Source organism: Rhinoderma darwinii, chromosome 6 (assembly GCF_050947455.1).
Source record: "Rhinoderma darwinii isolate aRhiDar2 chromosome 6, aRhiDar2.hap1, whole genome shotgun sequence".
NCBI classification, from domain to species: domain Eukaryota; kingdom Metazoa; phylum Chordata; class Amphibia; order Anura; family Rhinodermatidae; genus Rhinoderma; species Rhinoderma darwinii.
Genome location: NC_134692.1, coordinates 1,504,966 through 1,532,401, shown reverse-complemented (window position 1 = coordinate 1,532,401; position 27,436 = coordinate 1,504,966). Strand labels below are relative to the sequence as shown.

Here is a 27,436-nt window from a genome sequence, read left to right as displayed (position 1 = left end):
CTGAGGTAACTACACCGTTATTATATCACTGCACCGGATCATCACCCATCTCTGAGGTAACTACACCGTTATTATATCACTGCACCGGATCATCACCCATCTCTGAGGTAAATACACCGTTATTATATCACTGCACCGGATCACCCCCATCTCTGAGGTAAATACACCGTTATTATATCACTGCACCGGATCATCACCCATCTCTGAGGTAACTACACCGTTATTATATCACTGCACCGGATCATCACCCATCTCTGAGGTAACTACACCGTTATTATATCACTGCACCGGATCACCCCCATCTCTGAGGTAAATACACCGTTATTATATCACTGCACCGGATCACCCCCATCTCTGAGGTAAATACACCGTTATTATATCACTGCACCGGATCACCGATCTTTGGGACTTGATGTTGGGGGCGATTGTGCAGGTTAAACATCGATCACTTATCACAAGGAGGTTGTGACTTCTCATCGTCCAGGGCCCGGTGGTAGCTGCTGCAATGGCACTGGGCTGGGAACCTTCCAGTTACCAATCACTCACCTCCGGCAGCTTATCACGTGCGGCCAACAGCGAGAACCACTCAAGCTTCAGATGAACGGACCCACTGACCACATCACTGAGCGGGAACCACTGGAGGGAGAGAAGAAGCAGAGGTCAGCCATGTATCACCGGTCACTGTCCACTCTACACATACTGTAACGTCCGGGGTCGCCGACCACAAACTCCTTCCATCTGGTCAACGCCCTTCTCTCCAGAGATGTCTGCACATGCAGCCGTCCTGTTCCACAGTGACCACCAGGGTGAGATTGAGCGGATTGCTCCCAGATCACCCTGGACTATAAGAAGGGCTCTGTCCCTTCCTGCATTGCCTGAGCTTTGTTGTCGTTTCCCTAGTCTGTCTACGCAAATGGTCTCCTAAGTGTTTTCCGTTCCTGTATCCCATGCTATCCTGGTCAAGTGCCGTATTGAGTCGGAGCCGTGCTGCGCGGAGTACCACGCCTGTCCTGCTTCACCACGCCTGGCTGCTGCCTAGTCCCAGCCGAGCCTGTCTTGCTACTGTCTGAGCTATCACAGGTACACTATACGAACTATAGACTGTGACCTGTTGGCCGGCTGCCATAACGTCAAGGCGGTAAGGCCCAGTGGGTCCACATACCCAACGTGACACATAGCAGAAAATCTTCTCACCTCATCCACCATGCGATCCTTCATGACATGCTCCAGACCGATGACCAGACTGCAGGACACAAAGCACACGTTACACAGCTACACAAGACACCATGGAGCACTTATGGGAACCAGAGCCCCTGTCTGTAATACTGGGCTGCAGCGGGACCTTTGAGGGGTCTTCTGACAACAAGAATCTGCTCTGGTCTCATCTCTAAAGATCCATTAGACCGAACGTGATGACGAGACATCCATAGAGGTCAGCTCAGAGAAATAATTGGCTGCCGTTATTATTATTCTATCTCGGGGGCTCCAGGGGGTGTTCTTGTTGTCACAAAACCACTTAAAATGTTGGGAGAATCATCGCTGGGAAAAGCAGGTCACAAACAATGCGAAGAGAGGGCACCGTCCCCATCACAGAACCGCTGTGTCACCCCCATCACAGAACCGCGGTGTCGTCCCCCCCATCACAGAACCGCGGTGTCCCCCCCATCACAGAACCGCGGTGTCCGTCCGCCCCATCACAGAACCGCGGTGTCCGCCCCATCACAGAACCGCTGTGTCACCCCCATCACAGAACCGCGGTGTCGTCCCCCCCATCACAGAACCGCGGTGTCCCCCCCATCACAGAACCGCGGTGTCCGTCCGCCCCATCACAGAACCGCGGTGTCCGCCCCATCACAGAACCGCGGTGTCCCCCCATCACAGAACCGCGGTGTCCCCCAACCCATCACAGAACCGCGGTGTCCCCCCCATCACAGAACCGCGGTGTCCCCCCATCACAGAACCGCGGTGTCCCCCCCATCACAGAACCGCGGTGTCACCCCCATCACAGAACCGCGGTGTCACCCCCATCACAGAACCGCAGTGTCCCCCCATCACAGAACCGCGGTGTCCCCCCATCACAGAACCGCTGTGTTCCCCCCCCCATCTGTCTGTCCCCCCCCATCACAGAACCGCGGTGTCCCCCCCCCATCACAGAACCGCGGTGTCTCGTCCCCCCCATCACAGAACCGCGGTGTCCCCCAACCCATCACAGAACCGCGGTGTCCCCCAACCCATCACAGAACCGCGGTGTCCCCCCCATCACAGAACCGCGGTGTCCCCATCACAGAACCGCAGTGTCCCCCCCCCCATCACAGAACCGCGGTGTCACCCCCATCACAGAACCGCGGTGTCGTCCCCCCCATCACAGAACCGCGGTGTCCCCCCCATCACAGAACCGCGGTGTCCGTCCGCCCCATCACAGAACCGCGGTGTCCGTCCGCCCCATTACAGAACCGCGGTGTCCGTCCGCCCCATTACAGAACCGCGGTGTCCCCCCCCATTACAGAACCGCGGTGTCCCCCCCATCACAGAACCGCGGTGTCCCCCCTCATCACAGAACCGCGGTGTCCCCCAACCCATCACAGAACCGCGGTGTCCCCCCCATCACAGAACCGCAGTGTCCCCCCCATCACAGAACCGCGGTGTCCCCCCCCCATCACAGAACCGCGGTGTCCCCCAACCCATCACAGAACCGCGGTGTCCCCCCCATCACAGAACCGCGGTGTCCCCCCCATCACAGAACCGCAGTGTCCCCCCCATCACAGAACCGCAGTGTCCCCCCCATCACAGAACCGCAGTGTCCCCCCCATCACAGAACCGCGGTGTCACCCTCATCACAGAACCGCGGTGTCCCCCCCATCACAGAACCGCGGTGTCCCCCCCATCACAGAACCGCGGTGTCCCCCCCATCACAGAACCGCGGTGTCCCCCCCATCACAGAACCGCGGTGTCCCCCCCATCACAGAACCGCGGTGTCCCCCCCATCACAGAACCGCAGTGTCCCCCCCATCACAGAACCGCAGTGTCCCCCCATCACAGAACCGCGGTGTCCCCCCCATTACAGAAAAGCAGTGTCCCCCCCATCACAGAACCGCAGTGTCCCCCCCATCACAGAACCGCAGTGTCCCCCCCATCACGTGTATGGCCGATCGCCATCATTTGTATCACCCACACCCATAACTAGTACAACCCCTTCTAATCAAGTGTATGACCCGTCCCCATCACGTATATTACCCATTCTAAGTGTATGACCCCTTCTTATTACATTATGACCTCTCCCAATCACGTGTATGACCTTATCATTTGTATGACCCCTCCCCCATCCACATAAAGTGTATGACCCCATCTAATCACCACTCCCCATCACTCGTATGACCTCTCCCCATTCCCATTATATGTATGACCCCTTCTAATCACGTATATATCCCCTTCTATTGAAGTATATGACCCCTCCAAAAACAGCAGACATTACCTGCCCAGAAAATCGTCCTTGTCAGGATCCTCATCATAAAGGTCGACTTCCAGGTCCTGCCCAGGAACCTCGTGGATGACAAACTGTTAAAAAGAGAGAGGGGGACGGGCATGCGTTATACATAGGGAGAGGTATATACTGCACAGGACCATCTATATACACATAGCACGGCCGTAAAGGCCAACATACAGATGGACATCACACATATTTACAGTATACCACAAGCATGGGGCAGATATCTACTATACATCACATGTCGGGGGCAGATATCTACTATACATCACATGTCGGGGGCAGATATCTACTATACATCACATGTCGGGGGCAGATATCTACTATATATCACATGTCGGGGCAGATATCTACTATACATCACATGTCGGGGGCAGATATCTACTATACATCACATGTCGGGGGCAGATATCTACTATATATCACATGTCGGGGCAGATATCTACTATACATCACACGGGGCAGATATCTACTATACATCACATGTCGGGGGCAGATATCTACTATATATCACATGTCGGGGCAGATATCTACTATACATCACATGTCGGGGGCAGATATCTACTATACATCACATGTCGGGGGCAGATATCTACTATACATCACATGTCGGGGGCAGATATCTACTATACATCACATGTCGGGGCAGATATCTACTATACATCACATGTCAGGGGCAGATATCTACTATACATCACATGTCGGGGGCAGATATCTACTATACATCACATGTCGGGGGCAGATATCTACTATACATCACATGTCGGGGCAGATATCTACTATACATCACATGACGGGGCAGATATCTACTATACATCACATGTCGGGGGCAGATATCTACTATACATCACATGTCGGGGGCAGATATCTACTATATATCACATGTCGGGGCAGATATCTACTATACATCACATGTCGGGGGCAGATATCTACTATACATCACATGTCGGGGGCAGATATCTACTATATATCACATGTCGGGGCAGATATCTACTATACATCACACGGGGCAGATATCTACTATACATCACATGTCGGGGGCAGATATCTACTATATATCACATGTCGGGGGCAGATATCTACTATACATCACATGTCAGGGGCAGATATCTACTATACATCACATGTCGGGGGCAGATATCTACTATACATCACATGTCGGGGGCAGATATCTACTATACATCACATGTCGGGGCAGATATCTACTATACATCACATGTCGGGGGCAGATATCTACTATACATCACATGTCGGGGGCAGATATCTACTATACATCACATGTCGGGGCAGATATCTACTATACATCACATGTCGGGGGCAGATATCTACTATACATCACATGTCGGGGGCAGATATCTACTATACATCACATGTCGGGGGCAGATATCTACTATACATCACATGTCGGGGCAGATATCTACTATACATCACATGACGGGGCAGATATCTACTATACATCACATGTCGGGGGCAGATATCTACTATACATCACATGTCGGGGGCAGATATCTACTATATATCACATGTCGGGGCAGATATCTACTATACATCACATGTCGGGGGCAGATATCTACTATACATCACATGTCGGGGGCAGATATCTACTATATATCACATGTCGGGGCAGATATCTACTATACATCACACGGGGCAGATATCTACTATACATCACATGTCGGGGGCAGATATCTACTATATATCACATGTCGGGGCAGATATCTACTATACATCACATGTCGGGGGCAGATATCTACTATACATCACATGTCGGGGGCAGATATCTACTATACATCACATGTCGGGGGCAGATATCTACTATACATCACATGTCGGGGCAGATATCTACTATACATCACATGTCAGGGGCAGATATCTACTATACATCACATGTCGGGGGCAGATATCTACTATACATCACATGTCGGGGGCAGATATCTACTATACATCACATGTCGGGGCAGATATCTACTATACATCACATGACGGGGCAGATATCTACTATACATCACATGTCGGGGGCAGATATCTACTATACATCACATGTCGGGGGCAGATATCTACTATATATCACATGTCGGGGCAGATATCTACTATACATCACATGTCGGGGGCAGATATCTACTATACATCACATGTCGGGGGCAGATATCTACTATATATCACATGTCGGGGCAGATATCTACTATACATCACATGTCGGGGGCAGATATCTACTATACATCACACGGGGCAGATATCTTCTATACATCACATGTCGGGGCAGATATCTACTATACATCACATGTTGGGGCAGATATCTACTATACATCACATGACGGGGCAGATATCTACTATACATCACATGACGGGGCAGATATCTACTATACATCACATGTCGGGGCAGATATCTACTATACATCACATGTCGGGGGCAGATATCTACTATACATCACACGGGGCAGATATCTACTATACATCACATGTCGGGGCAGATATCTAGTATACATCACATGTCGGGGCAGATATCTACTATACATCACATGTCGGGGGCAGATATCTACTATACATCACACGGGGCAGATATCTACTATACATCACATGTCGGGGCAGATATCTAGTATACATCACATGTCGGGGGCAGATATCTACTATACATCACACGGGGCAGATATCTACTATACATCACATGTCGGGGGCAGATATCTACTATACATCACATGTCAGGGGCAGATATCTACTATACATCACATGTCGGGGGCAGATATCTACTATACATCACATGTCGGGGGCAGATATCTACTATACATCACATGTCGGGGGCAGATATCTACTATACATCACATGTCGGGGGCAGATATCTACTATACATCACATGTCGGGGCAGATATCTAGTATACATCACATGTCGGGGCAGATATCTAGTATACATCACATGTCGGGGGCAGATATCTACTATACATCACATGTCGGGGGCAGATATCTACTATACATCACATGTCGGGGGCAGATATCTACTATATATCACATGTCGGGGCAGATATCTACTATACATCACACGGGGCAGATATCTACTATACATCACATGTCGGGGGCAGATATCTACTATATATCACATGTCGGGGCAGATATCTACTATACATCACATGTCGGGGGCAGATATCTACTATACATCACATGTCGGGGGCAGATATCTACTATATATCACATGTCGGGGCAGATATCTACTATACATCACATGTCGGGGGCAGATATCTACTATACATCACACGGGGCAGATATCTTCTATACATCACATGTCGGGGCAGATATCTACTATACATCACATGTTGGGGCAGATATCTACTATACATCACATGACGGGGCAGATATCTACTATACATCACATGACGGGGCAGATATCTACTATACATCACATGTCGGGGCAGATATCTACTATACATCACATGTCGGGGGCAGATATCTACTATACATCACACGGGGCAGATATCTACTATACATCACATGTCGGGGCAGATATCTAGTATACATCACATGTCGGGGCAGATATCTACTATACATCACATGTCGGGGGCAGATATCTACTATACATCACACGGGGCAGATATCTACTATACATCACATGTCGGGGCAGATATCTAGTATACATCACATGTCGGGGGCAGATATCTAGTATACATCACATGTCGGGGGCAGATATCTACTATACATCACATGTCGGGGCAGATATCTACTATACATCACATGTCGGGGCAGATATCTACTATACATCACATGACGGGGCAGATATCTACTATACATCACATGTCGGGGCAGATATCTACTATACATCACATGACGGGGCAGATATCTACTATACATCACATGACGGGGCAGATATCTACTATACATCACATGTCGGGGCAGATATCTACTATACATCACATGTCGGGGGCAGATATCTACTATACATCACACGGGGCAGATATCTACTATACATCACATGTCGGGGCAGATATCTAGTATACATCACATGTCGGGGCAGATATCTACTATACATCACATGTCGGGGGCAGATATCTACTATACATCACACGGGGCAGATATCTACTATACATCACATGTCGGGGCAGATATCTAGTATACATCACATGTCGGGGGCAGATATCTACTATACATCACACGGGGCAGATATCTACTATACATCACATGTCGGGGGCAGATATCTACTATACATCACATGTCAGGGGCAGATATCTACTATACATCACATGTCGGGGGCAGATATCTACTATACATCACATGTCGGGGGCAGATATCTACTATACATCACATGTCGGGGGCAGATATCTACTATACATCACATGTCGGGGGCAGATATCTACTATACATCACATGTCGGGGCAGATATCTACTATACATCACATGTCGGGGGCAGATATCTACTATACATCACATGTCGGGGCAGATATCTACTATACATCACATGTCGGGGGCAGATATCTACTATACATCACATGTCGGGGCAGATATCTACTATACATCACATGTCGGGGGCAGATATCTACTATACATCACATGTCGGGGGCAGATATCTACTATACATCACATGTCGGGGCAGATATCTACTATACATCACATGTCAGGGGCAGATATCTACTATACATCACATGTCGGGGGCAGATATCTACTATACATCACATGTCGGGGGCAGATATCTACTATACATCACATGTCGGGGGCAGATATCTACTATACATCACATGTCAGGGGCAGATATCTACTATACATCACATGTCGGGGCAGATATCTACTATACATCACATGTCGGGGCAGATATCTAGTATACATCACATGTCGGGGGCAGATATCTAGTATACATCACATGTCGGGGGCAGATATCTACTATACATCACATGTCGGGGCAGATATCTACTATACATCACATGTCGGGGCAGATATCTACTATACATCACATGACGGGGCAGATATCTACTATACATCACATGTCGGGGCAGATATCTACTATACATCACATGACGGGGCAGATATCTACTATACATCACATGACGGGGCAGATATCTACTATACATCACATGTCGGGGCAGATATCTACTATACATCACATGTCGGGGGCAGATATCTACTATACATCACACGGGGCAGATATCTACTATACATCACATGTCGGGGCAGATATCTAGTATACATCACATGTCGGGGGCAGATATCTACTATACATCACACGGGGCAGATATCTACTATACATCACATGTCGGGGGCAGATATCTACTATACATCACATGTCAGGGGCAGATATCTACTATACATCACATGTCGGGGGCAGATATCTACTATACATCACATGTCGGGGGCAGATATCTACTATACATCACATGTCGGGGGCAGATATCTACTATACATCACATGTCGGGGGCAGATATCTACTATACATCACATGTCGGGGCAGATATCTACTATACATCACATGTCGGGGGCAGATATCTACTATACATCACATGTCGGGGCAGATATCTACTATACATCACATGTCGGGGGCAGATATCTACTATACATCACATGTCGGGGCAGATATCTACTATACATCACATGTCGGGGGCAGATATCTACTATACATCACATGTCGGGGGCAGATATCTACTATACATCACATGTCGGGGCAGATATCTACTATACATCACATGTCAGGGGCAGATATCTACTATACATCACATGTCGGGGGCAGATATCTACTATACATCACATGTCGGGGGCAGATATCTACTATACATCACATGTCGGGGGCAGATATCTACTATACATCACATGTCAGGGGCAGATATCTATTATACATCACATGTCGGGGCAGATATCTACTATACATCACATGTCAGGGGCAGATATCTACTATACATCACATGTCGGGGGCAGATATCTACTATACATCACATGTCGGGGGCAGATATCTACTATACATCACATGTCGGGGGCAGATATCTACTATACATCACATGTCAGGGGCAGATATCTACTATACATCACATGTCGGGGCAGATATCTACTATACATCACATGTCGGGGCAGATATCTACTATACATCACATGTCAGGGGCAGATATCTACTATACATCACATGTCGGGGCAGATATCTAGTATACATCACATGTCGGGGGCACAGTGATATCACATATGGGGCTCCGGGGTGTTACACGTGTGGGATCCGTCCTCTCACCTCGTACATCTCGTTCCAGCGAGGATCTAGATTCTCCTTGATCGTCCTGCTCTTGAAGTTCTGGTTTCCTACCCTCATGACGGCGTATGGGTCAGACTTGCCCTTTATGATGCCCTTCAGATAATTGTCTTTCGGAATCAGATGTTCGGCCTCAAGAAGATAAACTCTCAAAACGCCCTGAAAAGTAGAACGTGACGTCACATTGCGGTAAGTCTGAAGCCCCCACCCGACACTTCAATAACATTCAGACCAATCGTCGCCCGCCCCCCAGCATAACGGCCCGCACATTTATTACACTCACCTGCGGCACCGGGAAGCGGAGCTCGGCAGCGTTCACCTGGCCGCACAGAGGGAATGTAAATCTGTTGGGCAGCACCAGATACGACGCAATGAGGTCGACGATCATCCCGTCCGACATGTCGCTGCAAGAAGCAAACCAGGAGAAAACAATGAAGAACGGGAGAGACCCACACAGCCAGACGCCAGCCGACAATCAGGGAGGATCATGGGATTATAAGAACACTTCTACTATAGGGGGTGGGGGGCACTGTATAAACTGCATATATAGCCTTGTCTTGTGTTCCATGGGCTCTCTCTGGTCAGGGAAGGGTTAAAGGGCCGTGTTCAGTCCTATGTAAATATCGCTTCATTATTGTATAATGAAAAGTCCTGCAACTTTCTAATAGATTTTGTGATTCAATTGCCATGTTTAAGATCACTGCTTGCTGTCAGTGAATGGAAACATTCTCGTTTAGATTCAGGGACTTGACCTAGTTCTGCTCACACAGCTGAGCGTTTGTTACAATTGTAACCAGTCTAGACATTCCGCTGTAAACTAAACTGCCTGGACTCCAGACTGATTCATTTTACCTGCACTGGTACATTGTAACAAACAATCAGGAGAGAGATTTGCGCTGCTGCTGTAAACCAGACTAGATCAGGGTGGGTTTTAAGCCCCTGGATGTAAACAAGACTGTTCCTAGTCACTGACAGCAAGTAGAGACCTTGAAAATGGCGATGAAAGAAACAAAAAGGGGAAAATTTACTAAGATCGACATTTCATACGCCAGTTGAAGCTTGAATAATGCGCCGACGGAAAACGCACCAATATAGGACATGCAGTGAGTTTCACACAGCGGACTCTCATGGGTCAGTGTGCCGTGCGCGATTCCAGACGTAGGTCACTCTCGTGTGAATGGGCCCTTAGAAAAAAGGCAAGAGCTGCGTAAAATCCAAAAAAGGTGCAAAATGCCGGCACCCCCCACACGTGTATATATATATATATCGCTCCCCCTCTCCAATATACAGCTGCTCGGCCGGCACCCCCCACACGTGTATATATATATATATATCGCTCCCCCTCTCCAATATACAGCTGCTCGGCCGGCACCCCCCACACGTGTGTGTATATATATATATCGCTCCCCCTCTCCAATATACAGCTGCTCGGCCGGCACCCCCCACACGTGTGTATATATATATATATCGCTCCCCCTCTCCAATATACAGCTGCTCGGCCGGCACCCCCCACACGTGTGTATATATATATATCGCTCCCCCTCTCCAATATATACAGCTGCTCGGCCGGCACCCCCCACACGTGTGTATATATATATATCGCTCCCCCTCTCCAATATACAGCTGCTCGGCCGGCACCCCCCACACGTGTGTGTATATATATATATCGCTCCCCCTCTCCAATATACAGCTGCTCGGCCGGCACCCCCCACACGTGTATATATATATATATATCGCTCCCCCTCTCCAATATACAGCTGCTCGGCCGGCACCCCCCACACGTGTGTATATATATATATCGCTCCCCCTCTCCAATATACAGCTGCTCGGCCGGCACCCCCCACACGTGTGTGTATATATATATATATCGCTCCCCCTCTCCAATATACAGCTGCTCGGCCGGCACCCCCCACACGTGTGTGTATATATATATATCGCTCCCCCTCTCCAATATACAGCTGCTCGGCCGGCACCCCCCACACGTGTGTGTATATATATCGCTCCCCCTCTCCAATATACAGCTGCTCGGCCGGCACCCCCCACACGTGTGTATATATATATCGCTCCCCCACTCCAATATACAGCTGCTCGGCCGTCACCCCCCACACGTGTGTATATATATATCGCTCCCCCACTCCAATATACAGCTGCTCGGCCGGCACCCCCCACACGTGTGTATATATATATCGCTCCCCCACTCCAATATACAGCTGCTCGGCCGGCACCCCCCACACGTGTATATATATATATCGCTCCCCCTCTCCAATATACAGCTGCTCGGCCGGCACCCCCCACACGTGTATATATATATATCGCTCCCCCTCTCCAATATACAGCTGCTCGGCCGGCACCCCCCACACGTGTATATATATATATATCGCTCCCCCTCTCCAATATACAGCTGCTCGGCCGTCACCCCCCACACGTGTATATATATATATCGCTCCCCCTCTCCAATATACAGCTGCTCGGCCGGCACCCCCCACACGTGTATATATATATATATCGCTCCCCCTCTCCAATATACAGCTGCTCGGCCGGCACCCCCCACACGTGTGTATATATATATCGCTCCCCCTCTCCAATATACAGCTGCTCGGCCGGCACCCCCCACACGTGTATATATATATATCGCTCCCCCTCTCCAATATACAGCTGCTCGGCCGGCACCCCCCACACGTGTATATATATATATATCGCTCCCCCTCTCCAATATACAGCTGCTCGGCCGGCACCCCCCACACGTGTGTATATATATATCGCTCCCCCTCTCCAATATACAGCTGCTCGGCCGGCACCCCCCACACGTGTATATATATATATCGCTCCCTCTCCAATATACAGCTGCTCGGCCGGCACCCCCCACACATGTATATATATATATCGCTCCCCCTCTCCAATATACAGCTGCTCGGCCGGCACCCCCCACACGTGTATATATATATATCGCTCCCCCTCTCCAATATACAGCTGCTCGGCCGTCACCCCCCACACGTGTATATATATATATATATATATCGCTCCCCCTCTCCAATATACAGCTGCTCGGCCGGCACCCCCCACACGTGTATATATATATATATATCGCTCCCCCACTCCAATATACAGCTGCTCGGCCGGCACCCCCCACACGTGTGTATATATATATATCGCTCCCCCTCTCCAATATACAGCTGCTCGGCCGGCACCCCCCACACGTGTGTATATATATATCGCTCCCCCACTCCAATATACAGCTGCTCGGCCGTCACCCCCCACGTGTGTATATATATATCGCTCCCCCACTCCAATATACAGCTGCTCGGCCGGCACCCCCCACACGTGTATATATATATATCGCTCCCCCTCTCCAATATACAGCTGCTCGGCCGGCACCCCCCACACGTGTATATATATATATATCGCTCCCCCTCTCCAATATACAGCTGCTCGGCCGGCACCCCCCCACACGTGTGTATATATATATATCGCTCCCCCTCTCCAATATACAGCTGCTCGGCCGTCACCCCCCACACGTGTGTATATATATATATCGCTCCCCCTCTCCAATATACAGCTGCTCGGCCAGCACCCCCCACACGTGTGTATATATATATATCGCTCCCCCACTCCAATATACAGCTGCTCGGCCGTCACCCCCCACACGTGTGTATATATATATATCGCTCCCCCTCTCCAATATACAGCTGCTCGGCCGTCACCCCCCACACGTGTGTATATATATATATCGCTCCCCCTCTCCAATATACAGCTGCTCGGCCGGCACCCCCCACACGTGTGTATATATATATATCGCTCCCCCACTCCAATATACAGCTGCTCGGCCGGCACCCCCCACACGTGTGTATATATATATATATCGCTCCCCCTCTCCAATATACAGCTGCTCGGCCGTCACCCCCCACACGTGTGTATATATATATATCGCTCCCCCTCTCCAATATACAGCTGCTCGGCCGTCACCCCCCACACGTGTATATATATATATCGCTCCCCCTCTCCAATATACAGCTGCTCGGCCGGCACCCCCCACACACGTGTGTGTATATATATATCGCTCCCCCACTCCAATATACAGCTGCTCGGCCGGCACCCCCCACACGTGTATATATATATATCGCTCCCCCTCTCCAATATACAGCTGCTCGGCCGTCACCCCCCACACGTGTGTATATATATATATCGCTCCCCCTCTCCAATATACAGCTGCTCGGCCGGCACCCCCCACACGTGTATATATATATATATATATCGCTCCCCCTCTCCAATATACAGCTGCTCGGCCGGCACCCCCCACACGTGTGTATATATATATATCGCTCCCCCTCTCCAATATACAGCTGCTCGGCCGGCACCCCCCACACGTGTGTATATATATATCGCTCCCCCACTCCAATATACAGCTGCTCGGCCGGCACCCCCCACACGTGTATATATATATATCGCTCCCCCTCTCCAATATACAGCTGCTCGGCCGGCACCCCCCACACGTGTATATATATATCGCTCCCCCTCTCCAATATACAGCTGCTCGGCCGGCACCCCCCACACGTGTATATATATATATATCGCTCCCCCTCTCCAATATACAGCTGCTCGGCCAGCACCCCCCACACGTGTGTATATATATATATATCGCTCCCCCACTCCAATATACAGCTGCTCGGCCGGCACCCCCCACACGTGTATATATATATATATCGCTCCCCCTCTCCAATATACAGCTGCTCGGCCAGCACCCCCCACACGTGTGTGTATATATATATCGCTCCCCCTCTCCAATATACAGCTGCTCGGCCGGCACCCCCCACACGTGTGTATATACATATCGCTCCCCCTCTCCAATATACAGCTGCTCGGCCGGCACCCCCCACACGTGTGTGTATATATATATCGCTCCCCCTCTCCAATATACAGCTGCTCGGCCGGCACCCCCCACACGTGTGTATATATATATATCGCTCCCCCACTCCAATATACGGCTGCGGGACCTGCTCCGCTCCAGTAACGCACTGACCCTCCCTCCCTTCTCAGATACTTTTTTGGGGATTTCCTCCCCATTTCCCAGCAGATTTTACAATCGCACTTAGAAGGGCTTATTCAGACGCACGTGATATACATCCGAGCAACGCGAGTGACTTCACGCGCCTCGCACGGGCCTATGTTAGTCTACGGGGCCGCGCTGACTGTCCGTGAGTTTCACGCAGCGTAAAGCTCACGACATGTCCGTTCTTTGTGCGTTGTCCACGCATCACGCGCAGCACATGTAAGCACTTCCGTGTGATTCGCGCAACAGCAGTAAAAAGTATGAATGAAAAGAGAAAAGCACCGCGTGCTACAAACAGAGCGTCATAATGATGGCGGCCGCGCGAAAATCATACCGAGCTGTTATGGACCTTTTGCGCGCGCAAAACGCACACGCTCGTGTAAATCCGGCCTTAGGATGTGAATACGGCAGAAATGCGAGCGGCGCAACTTAGTCCATGTATTTATACACACAGACCCTCGAGAAGCGTTTATACCAGATTTCCAATCTGAACTTAGAATCATAATCAATATTTAACCCTCGCTGACCAGTGCATATAACGCTCCTATACGAATATAAGAGGATATAATAGTGCTGGAGTGTTATAAGAGGAGCGGCTGATATCAGTCACACATATGATGTAATGTCTGGGGGATATAATAGTGCTGGAGTGATATAAGAGGAGCGGCTGATATCAGTCACACATATGATGTAATGTCTCTGGAGGATATAATAGTGCTGGAGTGTTATAAGAGGAGCGGCTGATATCAGTCACACATATGATGTAATGTCTCTGGAGGATATAATAGTACTGGAGTGTTATAAGAGGAGCGGCTGATATCAGTCACACATATGATGTAATGTCTCTGGAGGATATAATAGTGCTGGAGTGATATAAGAGGAGCGGCTGATATCAGTCACACATATGATGTAATGTCTCTGGAGGATATAATAGTGCTGGAGTGTTATAAGAGGAGCGGCTGATATCAGTCACATATATGATGTAATGTCTCTGGAGGATATAATAGCACTGGAGTGATATAAGAGGAGCGGCTGATATCAGTCACATATGATGTAATGTCTCTGGAGGATATAATAGTACTGGAGTGTTATAAGAGGAGCGGCTGATATCAGTCACATATGATGTAATGTCTCTGGAGGATATAATAGTGCTGGAGTGATATAAGAGGAGCGGCTGATATCAGTCACACATATGATGTAATGTCTCTGGAGGATATAATAGTGCTGGAGTGATATAAGAGGAGCGGCTGATATCAGTCACACATATGATGTAATGTCTCTGGAGGATATAATAGTACTGGAGTGATATAAGAGGAGCGGCTGATATCAGTCACATATGATGTAATGTCTCTGGAGGATATAATAGTGCTGGAGTGATATAAGAGGAGCGGCTGATATCAGTCACACATATGATGTAATGTCTCTGGGGGATATAATAGTACTGGAGTGTTATAAGAGGAGCCGCTGATATCAGTCACATATGATGTAATGTCTCTGGAGGATATAATAGTACTGGAGTGATATAAGAGGAGCGGCTGATATCAGTCACATATGATGTAATGTCTCTGGAGGATATAATAGTGCTGGAGTGTTATAAGAGGAGCGGCTGATATCAGTCACACATATGATGTAATGTCTCTGGAGGATATAATAGTACTGGAGTGTTATAAGAGGAGCGGCTGATATCAGTCACACATATGATGTAATGTCTCTGGAGGATATAATAGTGCTGGAGTGATATAAGAGGAGCGGCTGATATCAGTCACACATATGATGTAATGTCTCTGGAGGATATAATAGTGCTGGAGTGTTATAAGAGGAGCGGCTGATATCAGTCACATATATGATGTAATGTCTCTGGAGGATATAATAGCACTGGAGTGATATAAGAGGAGCGGCTGATATCAGTCACATATGATGTAATGTCTCTGGAGGATATAATAGTACTGGAGTGTTATAAGAGGAGCGGCTGATATCAGTCACATATGATGTAATGTCTCTGGAGGATATAATAGTGCTGGAGTGATATAAGAGGAGCGGCTGATATCAGTCACACATATGATGTAATGTCTCTGGAGGATATAATAGTGCTGGAGTGATATAAGAGGAGCGGCTGATATCAGTCACACATATGATGTAATGTCTCTGGAGGATATAATAGTACTGGAGTGATATAAGAGGAGCGGCTGATATCAGTCACATATGATGTAATGTCTCTGGAGGATATAATAGTGCTGGAGTGATATAAGAGGAGCGGCTGATATCAGTCACACATATGATGTAATGTCTCTGGGGGATATAATAGTACTGGAGTGTTATAAGAGGAGCCGCTGATATCAGTCACATATGATGTAATGTCTCTGGAGGATATAATAGTGCTGGAGTGATATAAGAGGAGCGGCTGATATCAGTCACATATGATGTAATGTCTCTGGAGGATATAATAGTGCTGGAGTGATATAAGAGGAGCGGCTGATATCAGTCACACATATGATGTAATGTCTCTGGAGGATATAATAGTGCTGGAGTGATATAAGAGGAGCGGCTGATATCAGTCACACATATGATGTAATGTCTCTGGAGGATATAATAGTACTGGAGTAATATAAGAGGAGCGGCTGATATCAGTCACATATGATGTAATGTCTCTGGAGGATATAATAGTGCTGGAGTGATATAAGAGGAGCGGCTGATATCAGTCACATATGATGTAATGTCTCTGGAGGATATAATAGTGCTGGAGTGATATAAGAGGAGCGGCTGATATCAGTCACATATGATGTAATGTCTCTGGAGGATATAATAGTGCTGGAGTGATATAAGAGGAGCGGCTGATATCAGTCACACATATGATGTAATGTCTCTGGAGGATATAATAGTGCTGGAGTGATATAAGAGGAGCGGCTGATATCAGTCACATATGATGTAATGTCTCTGGAGGATATAATAGTGCTGGAGTGTAATAAGAGGAGCGGCTGATATCAGTCACATATGATGTAATGTCTCTGGAGGATATAATAGTGCTGGAGTGATATAAGAGGAGCGGCTGATATCAGTCACATATGATGTAATGTCTCTGGAGGATATAATAGTGCTGGAGTGATATAAGAGGAGCGGCTGATATCAGTCACACATATGATGTAATGTCTCTGGAGGATATAATAGTGCTGGAGTGATATAAGAGGAGCGGCTGATATCAGTCACACATATGATGTAATGTCTCTGGAGGATATAATAGTACTGGAGTAATATAAGAGGAGCGGCTGATATCAGTCACATATGATGTAATGTCTCTGGAGGATATAATAGTACTGGAGTGTTATAAGAGGAGCGGCTGATATCAGTCACATATATGATGTAATGTCTCTGGAGGATATAATAGTGCTGGAGTGTTATAAGAGGAGCGGCTGATATCAGTCACACATATGATGTAATGTCTGGGGGATATAATAGTGCTGGAGTGATATAAGAGGAGCGGCTGATATCAGTCACATATGATGTAATGTCTCTGGAGGATATAATAGTGCTGGAGTGATATAAGAGGAGCGGCTGATATCAGTCACATATGATGTAATGTCTCTGGAGGATATAATAGTGCTGGAGTGATATAAGAGGAGCGGCTGATATCAGTCACACATATGATGTAATGTCTCTGGGGGATATAATAGTACTGGAGTGTTATAAGAGGAGCCGCTGATATCAGTCACATATGATGTAATGTCTCTGGAGGATATAATAGTGCTGGAGTGATATAAGAGGAGCGGCTGATATCAGTCACATATGATGTAATGTCTCTGGAGGATATAATAGTGCTGGAGTGATATAAGAGGAGCGGCTGATATCAGTCACACATATGATGTAATGTCTCTGGAGGATATAATAGTGCTGGAGTGATATAAGAGGAGCGGCTGATATCAGTCACACATATGATGTAATGTCTCTGGAGGATATAATAGTACTGGAGTAATATAAGAGGAGCGGCTGATATCAGTCACATATGATGTAATGTCTCTGGAGGATATAATAGTACTGGAGTGTTATAAGAGGAGCGGCTGATATCAGTCACATATATGATGTAATGTCTCTGGAGGATATAATAGTGCTGGAGTGTTATAAGAGGAGCGGCTGATATCAGTCACACATATGATGTAATGTCTCTGGAGGATATAATAGTACTGGAGTGATATAAGAGGAGCGGCTGATATCAGTCACACATATGATGTAATGTCTGGAGGATATAATAGTGCTGGAGTGATATAAGAGGAGCGGCTGATATCAGTCACACATATGATGTAATGTCTCTGGAGGATATAATAGTACTGGAGTGATATAAGAGGAGCGGCTGATATCAGTCACACATATGATGTAATGTCTCTGGAGGATATAATAGTACTGGAGTGTTATAAGAGGAGCGGCTGATATCAGTCACACATATGATGTAATGTCTCTGGAGGATATAATAGTACTGGAGTGTTATAAGAGGAGCGGCTGATATCAGTCACACATATGATGTAATGTCTCTGGAGGATATAATAGTACTGGAGTGATATAAGAGGAGCGGCTGATATCAGTCACATATGATGTAATGTCTCTGGAGGATATAATAGTGCTGGAGTGATATAAGAGGAGCGGCTGATATCAGTCACATATATGATGTAATGTCTCTGGAGGATATAATAGTGCTGGAGTGATATAAGAGGAGCGGCTGATATCAGTCACATATGATGTAATGTCTCTGGAGGATATAATAGTACTGGAGTGTTATAATAGGAGTGGCTGATATCAGTCACACATATGATGTAATGTCTCTGGAGGATATAATAGTACTGGAGTGATATAAGAGGAGCGGCTGATATCAGTCACACATATGATGTAATGTCTCTGGAGGATATAATAGTACTGGAGTGATATAAGAGGGGCGGCTGATATCAGTCACACATATGATGTAATGTCTCTGGAGGATATAATAGTACTGGAGTGATATAAGAGGAGCGGCTGATATCAGTCACACATATGATGTAATGTCTCTGGAGGATATAATAGTGCTGGAGTGATATAAGAGGAGCGGCTGATATCAGTCACACATATGATGTAATGTCTCTGGAGGATATAATAGTACTGGAGTGTTATAATAGGAGTGGCTGATATCAGTCACACATATGATGTAATGTCTCTGGAGGATATAATAGTACTGGAGTGATATAAGAGGAGCGGCTGATATCAGTCACACATATGATGTAATGTCTCTGGAGGATATAATAGTACTGGAGTGATATAAGAGGAGTGGCTGATATCAGTCACACATATGATGTAATGTCTCTGGAGGATATAATAGTACTGGAGTGATATAAGAGGAGCGGCTGATATCAGTCACATATGATGTAATGTCTCTGGAGGATATAATAGTGCTGGAGTGATATAAGAGGAGCGGCTGATATCAGTCACATATATGATGTAATGTCTCTGGAGGATATAATAGTGCTGGAGTGATATAAGAGGAGCGGCTGATATCAGTCACATATGATGTAATGTCTCTGGAGGATATAATAGTACTGGAGTGTTATAATAGGAGTGGCTGATATCAGTCACACATATGATGTAATGTCTCTGGAGGATATAATAGTACTGGAGTGATATAAGAGGAGCGGCTGATATCAGTCACACATATGATGTAATGTCTCTGGAGGATATAATAGTACTGGAGTGATATAAGAGGGGCGGCTGATATCAGTCACACATATGATGTAATGTCTCTGGAGGATATAATAGTACTGGAGTGATATAAGAGGAGCGGCTGATATCAGTCACACATATGATGTAATGTCTCTGGAGGATATAATAGTGCTGGAGTGATATAAGAGGAGCGGCTGATATCAGTCACACATATGATGTAATGTCTCTGGAGGATATAATAGTACTGGAGTGTTATAATAGGAGTGGCTGATATCAGTCACACATATGATGTAATGTCTCTGGAGGATATAATAGTACTGGAGTGATATAAGAGGAGCGGCTGATATCAGTCACACATATGATGTAATGTCTCTGGAGGATATAATAGTACTGGAGTGATATAAGAGGGGCGGCTGATATCAGTCACATATATGATGTAATGTCTCTGGAGGATATAATAGTACTGGAGTGTTATAAGAGGAGCGGCTGATATCAGTCACACATATGATGTAATGTCTCTGGAGGATATAATAGTACTGGAGTGTTATAATAGGAGCGGCTGATATCAGTCACACATATGATGTAATGTCTCTGGAGGATATAATAGTGCTGGAGTGATATAAGAGGAGCGGCTGATATCAGTCACACATATGATGTAATGTCTCTGGAGGGTATAATAGTGCTGGAGTGTTATAAGAGGAGCGGCTGATATCAGTCACATATGATGTAATGTCTCTGGAGGATATAATAGTACTGGAGTGATATAAGAGGAGCGGCTGATATCAGTCACACATATGATGTAATGTCTCTGGAGGGTATAATAGTGCTGGAGTGATATAAGAGGAGCGGCTGATATCAGTCACACATATGATGTAATGTCTCTGGAGGGTATAATAGTGCTGGAGTGATATAAGAGGAGCGGCTGATATCAGTCACACATATGATGTAATGTCTTTGGAGGATATAATAGTACTGGAGTGATATAAGAGGAGCGGCTGATATCAGTCACATATATGATGTAATGTCTCTGGAGGATATAATAGTGCTGGAGTGTTATAAGAGGAGCGGCTGATATCAGTCACACATATGATGTAATGTCTCTGGGGGATATAATAGTACTGGAGTGATATAAGAGGAGCCGCTGATATCAGTCACATATGATGTAATGTCTCTGGAGGATATAATAGTACTGGAGTGATATAAGAGGAGCGGCTGATATCAGTCACATATGATGTAATGTCTCTGGAGGATATAATAGTACTGGAGTGATATAAGAGGAGCCGCTGATATCAGTCACATATGATGTAATGTCTCTGGAGGATATAATAGTACTGGAGTGATATAAGAGGAGCGGCTGATATCAGTCACACATATGATGTAATGCCTCTGGAGGATATAATAGTACTGGAGTGATATAAGAGGAGCGGCTGATATCAGTCACACATATGATGTAATGTCTCTGGAGGATATAATAGTACTGGAGTGATATAAGAGGAGCGGCTGATATCAGTCACATATATGATGTAATGTCTATGGAGGATATAATAGTACTGGAGTGATATAAGAGGAGCGGCTGATATCAGTCACACATATGATGTAATGTCTCTGGAGGATATAATAGTACTGGAGTGATATAAGAGGAGCGGCTGATATCAGTCACACATATAATGTAATGTCTCTGGAGGATATAATAGTACTGGAGTGTTATAAGAGGAGCGGCTGATATCAGTCACATATATGATGTAATGTCTCTGGAGGATATAATAGTACTGGAGTGATATAAGAGGAGCGGCTGATATCAGTCACACATATGATGTAATGTCTCTGGAGGATATAATAGTGCTGGAGTGTTATAAGAGGAGCGGCTGATATCAGTCACATATGATGTAATGTCTCTGGAGGATATAATAGTGCTGGAGTGATATAAGAGGAGCGGCTGATATCAGTCACACATATGATGTAATGTCTCTGGAGGATATAATAGTGCTGGAGTGATATAAGAGGGGCTGATATCAGTCACACATATGATGTAATGTCTCTGGAGGATATAATAGTGCTGGAGTGTTATAAGAGGAGCGGCTGATATCAGTCACACATATGATGTAATGTCTCTGGAGGATATAATAGTGCTGGAGTGTTATAAGAGGAGCGGCTGATATCAGTCACATATGATGTAATGTCTCTGGAGGATATAATAGTGCTGGAGTGATATAAGAGGAGCGGCTGATATCAGTCACATATGATGTAATGTCTCTGGAGGATATAATAGTACTGGAGTGATATAAGAGGAGCGGCTGATATCAGTTACATATGATGTAATGTCTCTGGAGGATATAATAGTGCTGGAGTGATATAAGAGGAGCGGCTGATATCAGTCACATATGATGTAATGTCTCTGGAGGATATAATAGTACTGGAGTGTTATAAGAGGAGCTGCTGATATCAGTCACACATATGATGTAATGTCTCTGGAGGATATAATAGTACTGGAGTGATATAAGAGGAGCGGCTGATATCAGTCACACATATGATGTAATGCCTCTGGAGGATATAATAGTGATGGAGTGATATAAGAGGAGCGGCTGATATCAGTCACACATATGATGTAATGTCTCTGGAGGATATAATAGTACTGGAGTGTTATAAGAGGAGCGGCTGATATCAGTCACATATGATGTAATGTCTCTGGGGGATATAATAGTACTGGAGTGATATAAGAGGAGCCGCTGATATCAGTCACATATGATGTAATGTCTCTGGAGGATATAATAGTGCTGGAGTGTTATAAGAGGAGCGGCTGATATCAGTCACACATATGATGTAATGTCTCTGGAGGATATAATAGTGCTGGAGTGATATAAGAGGAGCGGCTGATATCAGTCACATATATGATGTAATGTCTCTGGAGGATATAATAGTGCTGGAGTGATATAAGAGGAGCGGCTGATATCAGTCACACATATGATGTAATGTCTGGAGGATATAATAGTACTGGAGTGATATAAGAGGAGCGGCTGATATCAGTCACACATATGATGTAATGTCTCTGGAGGATATAATAGTGCTGGAGTGATATAAGAGGAGCGGCTGATATCAGTCACATATATGATGTAATGTCTCTGGAGGATATAATAGTGCTGGAGTGATATAAGAGGAGCGGCTGATATCAGTCACACATATGATGTAATGTCTGGAGGATATAATAGTACTGGAGTGTTATAAGAGGAGCGGCTGATATCAGTCACATATGATGTAATGTCTCTGGAGGATATAATAGTACTGGAGTGTTATAAGAGGAGCGGCTGATATCAGTCACATATGATGTAATGTCTCTGGAGGATATAATAGTACTGGAGTGATATAAGAGGAGCGGCTGATATCAGTCACATATGATGTAATGTCTCTGGAGGATATAATAGTACTGGAGTGATATAAGAGGAGCGGCTGATATCAGTCACACATATGATGTAATGTCTCTGGAGGATATAATAGTGCTGGAGTGATATAAGAGGGGCGGCTGATATCAGTCACATATGATGTAATGTCTCTGGAGGATATAATAGTGCTGGAGTGTTATAAGAGGAGCGGCTGATATCAGTCACACATATGATGTAATGTCTCTGGAGGATATAATAGTGCTGGAGTGATATAAGAGGAGCGGCTGATATCAGTCACATATGATGTAATGTCTCTGGAGGATATAATAGTACTGGAGTGATATAAGAGGAGCGGCTGATATCAGTCACACATATGATGTAATGTCTCTGGAGGATATAATAGTGCTGGAGTGATATAAGAGGAGCGGCTGATATCAGTCACATATATGATGTAATGTCTCTGGAGGATATAATAGTACTGGAGTGATATAAGAGGAGAGGCTGATATCAGTCACATATATGATGTAATGTCTCTGGAGGATATAATAGTACTGGAGTGTTATAAGAGGAGCGGCTGATATCAGTCACACATATGATGTAATGTCTCTGGAGGATATAATAGTACTGGAGTGATATAAGAGGAGCGGCTGATATCAGTCACACATATGATGTAATGTCTGGAGGATATAATAGTGCTGGAGTGATATAAGAGGAGAGGCTGATATCAGTCACACATATGATGTAATGTCTCTGGAGGATATAATAGTACTGGAGTGATATAAGAGGAGCGGCTGATATCAGTCACACATATGATGTAATGTCTCTGGAGGATATAATAGTGCTGGAGTGATAAAAGAGGAGCGGCTGATATCAGTCACACATATGATGTAATGTCTCTGGAGGATATAATAGTGCTGGAGTGATATAAGAGGAGCGGCTGATATCAGTCATATATGATGTAATGTCTCTGGAGGATATAATAGTACTGGAGTGTTATAAGAGGAGCGGCTGATATCAGTCACATATGATGTAATGTCTCTGGAGGATATAATAGTACTGGAGTGATATAAGAGGAGCGGCTGATATCAGTCACACATATGATGTAATGTCTCTGGAGGATATAATAGTACTGGAGTGATATAAGAGGAGCGGCTGATATCAGTCACATATATGATGTAATGTCTCTGGAGGATATAATAGTACTGGAGTGATATAAGAGGAGCGGCTGATATCAGTCACATATGGTGTAATGTCTCTGGAGGATATAATAGTACTGGAGTGATATAAGAGGAGCGGCTGATATCAGTCACACATATGATGTAATGTCTCTGGAGGATATAATAGTACTGGAGTGATATAAGAGGAGCGGCTGATATCAGTCACACATATGATGTAATGTCTCTGGAGGATATAATAGTGCTGGAGTGATATAAGAGGAGCGGCTGATATCAGTCACACATATGATGTAATGTCTCTGGAGGATATAATAGTACTGGAGTGATATAAGAGGAGCGGCTGATATCAGTCACACATATGATGTAATGTCTCTGGAGGATATAATAGTGCTGGAGTGTTATAAGAGGAGCGGCTGATATCAGTCACACATATGATGTAATGTCTCTGGAGGATATAATAGTGCTGGAGTGTTATAAGAGGAGCGGCTGATATCAGTCACATATGATGTAATGTCTCTGGAGGATATAATAGTACTGGAGTGATATAAGAGGAGCGGCTGATATCAGTCACACATATGATGTAATGTCTCTGGAGGATATAATAGTACTGGAGTGTTATAAGAGGAGCGGCTGATATCAGTCACACATATGATGTAATGTCTCTGGAGGATATAATAGTACTGGAGTGTTATAAGAGGAGCGGCTGATATCAGTCACATATGATGTAATGTCTGGAGGATATAATAGTACTGGAGTGATATAAGAGGAGCGGCTGATATCAGTCACACATATGATGTAATGTCTCTGGAGGATATAATAGTGCTGGAGTGATATAAGAGGGGAGGCTGATATCAGTCACACATATGATGTAATGTCTCTGGAGGATATAATAGTACTGGAGTGTTATAAGAGGAGCGGCTGATATCAGTCACACATATGATGTAATGTCTCTGGAGGATATAATAGTACTGGAGTGATATAAGAGGAGCAGCTGATATCAGTCACACATATGATGTAATGTCTCTGGAGGATATAATAGTACTGGAGTGATATAAGAGGAGCGGCTGATATCAGTCACACATATGATGTAATGTCTCTGGAGGATATAATAGTACTGGAGTGATATAAGAGGAGCGGCTGATATCAGTCACACATATGATGTAATGTCCCTGGAGGATATAATAGTACTGGAGTGATATAGGAGGGCGGCTGATATCAGTCACATATATGATGTAATGTCTCTGGAGGATATAATAGTGCTGGAGTGTTATAAGAGGAGCGGCTGATATCAGTCACATATGATGTAATGTCTCTGGAGGATATAATAGTACTGGAGTGATATAGGAGGAGCGGCTGATATCAGTCACATATGATGTAATATCTCTGGAGGATATAATAGTACTGGAGTGATATAAGAGGAGCGGCTGATATCAGTCACATATGATGTAATGTCTCTGGAGGATATAATAGTACTGGAGTGTTATAAGAGGAGCGGCTGATATCAGTCACACATATGATGTAATGTCTCTGGAGGATATAATAGTGCTGGAGTGATATAAGAGGAGCGGCTGATATCAGTCACATACGATGTAATGTCTCTGGAGGATATAATAGTGCTGGAGTGATATAAGAGGAGCGGCTGATATCAGTCACATATGATGTAATGTCTCTGGAGAATATAATAGTGCTGGAGTGATATAAGAGGAGCGGCTGATATCAGTCACATATGATGTAATGTCTCTGGAGGATATAATAGTACTGGAGTGATATAAGAGGAGCGGCTGATATCAGTCACATATGATGTAATGTCTCTGGAGAATATAATAGTGCTGGAGTGATATAAGAGGAGCGGCTGATATCAGTCACATATGATGTAATGTCTCTGGAGGATATAATAGTACTGGAGTGATATAAGAGGAGCGGCTGATATCAGTCACATATGATGTAATGTCTCTGGAGGATATAATAGTACTGGAGTGTTATAAGAGGAGCGGCTGATATCAGTCACACATATGATGTAATGTCTCTGGAGGATATAATAGTGCTGGAGTGATATAAGAGGAGCGGCTGATATCAGTCATATATGATGTAATGTCTCTGGAGGATATAATAGTACTGGAGTGATATAAGAGGAGCGGCTGATATCAGTCACACATGATGTAATGTCTCTGGAGGATATAATAGTACTGGAGTGATATAAGAGGAGCGGCTGATATCAGTCACATATGGTGTAATGTCTCTGGAGGATATAATAGTGCTGGAGTGTTATAAGAGGAGCGGCTGATATCAGTCACATATGATGTAATGTCTCTGGAGGATATAATAGTACTGGAGTGATATAAGAGGAGCGGCTGATATCAGTCACACATATGATGTAATGTCTCTGGAGGATATAATAGTACTGGAGTGTTATAAGAGGAGCGGCTGATATCAGTCACATATATGATGTAATGTCTCTGGAGGATATAATAGTGC

At 45.5% G+C, this 27,436-nt stretch overlaps 1 protein-coding gene across 1 annotated transcript in view; it reads right to left on the bottom strand.

The window, feature by feature from the left end:
* Window positions 1-531: 531 nt before the first annotated feature.
* ESYT3 (extended synaptotagmin 3) overlaps window positions 532-27,436 on the bottom strand; it is an 81,303-nt gene continuing 54,398 nt past the window's right edge. Inside the window, exons 8-12 of the mRNA XM_075831018.1 lie at window positions 9,973-10,093; window positions 9,672-9,848; window positions 3,473-3,555; window positions 1,195-1,243; window positions 532-636 (exon numbers count right to left, since the gene is read on the bottom strand). Coding sequence (XP_075687133.1) covers window positions 532-636; window positions 1,195-1,243; window positions 3,473-3,555; window positions 9,672-9,848; window positions 9,973-10,093 — 535 coding nt within the window. The remainder of the gene's footprint in view (window positions 637-1,194; window positions 1,244-3,472; window positions 3,556-9,671; window positions 9,849-9,972; window positions 10,094-27,436) is intronic.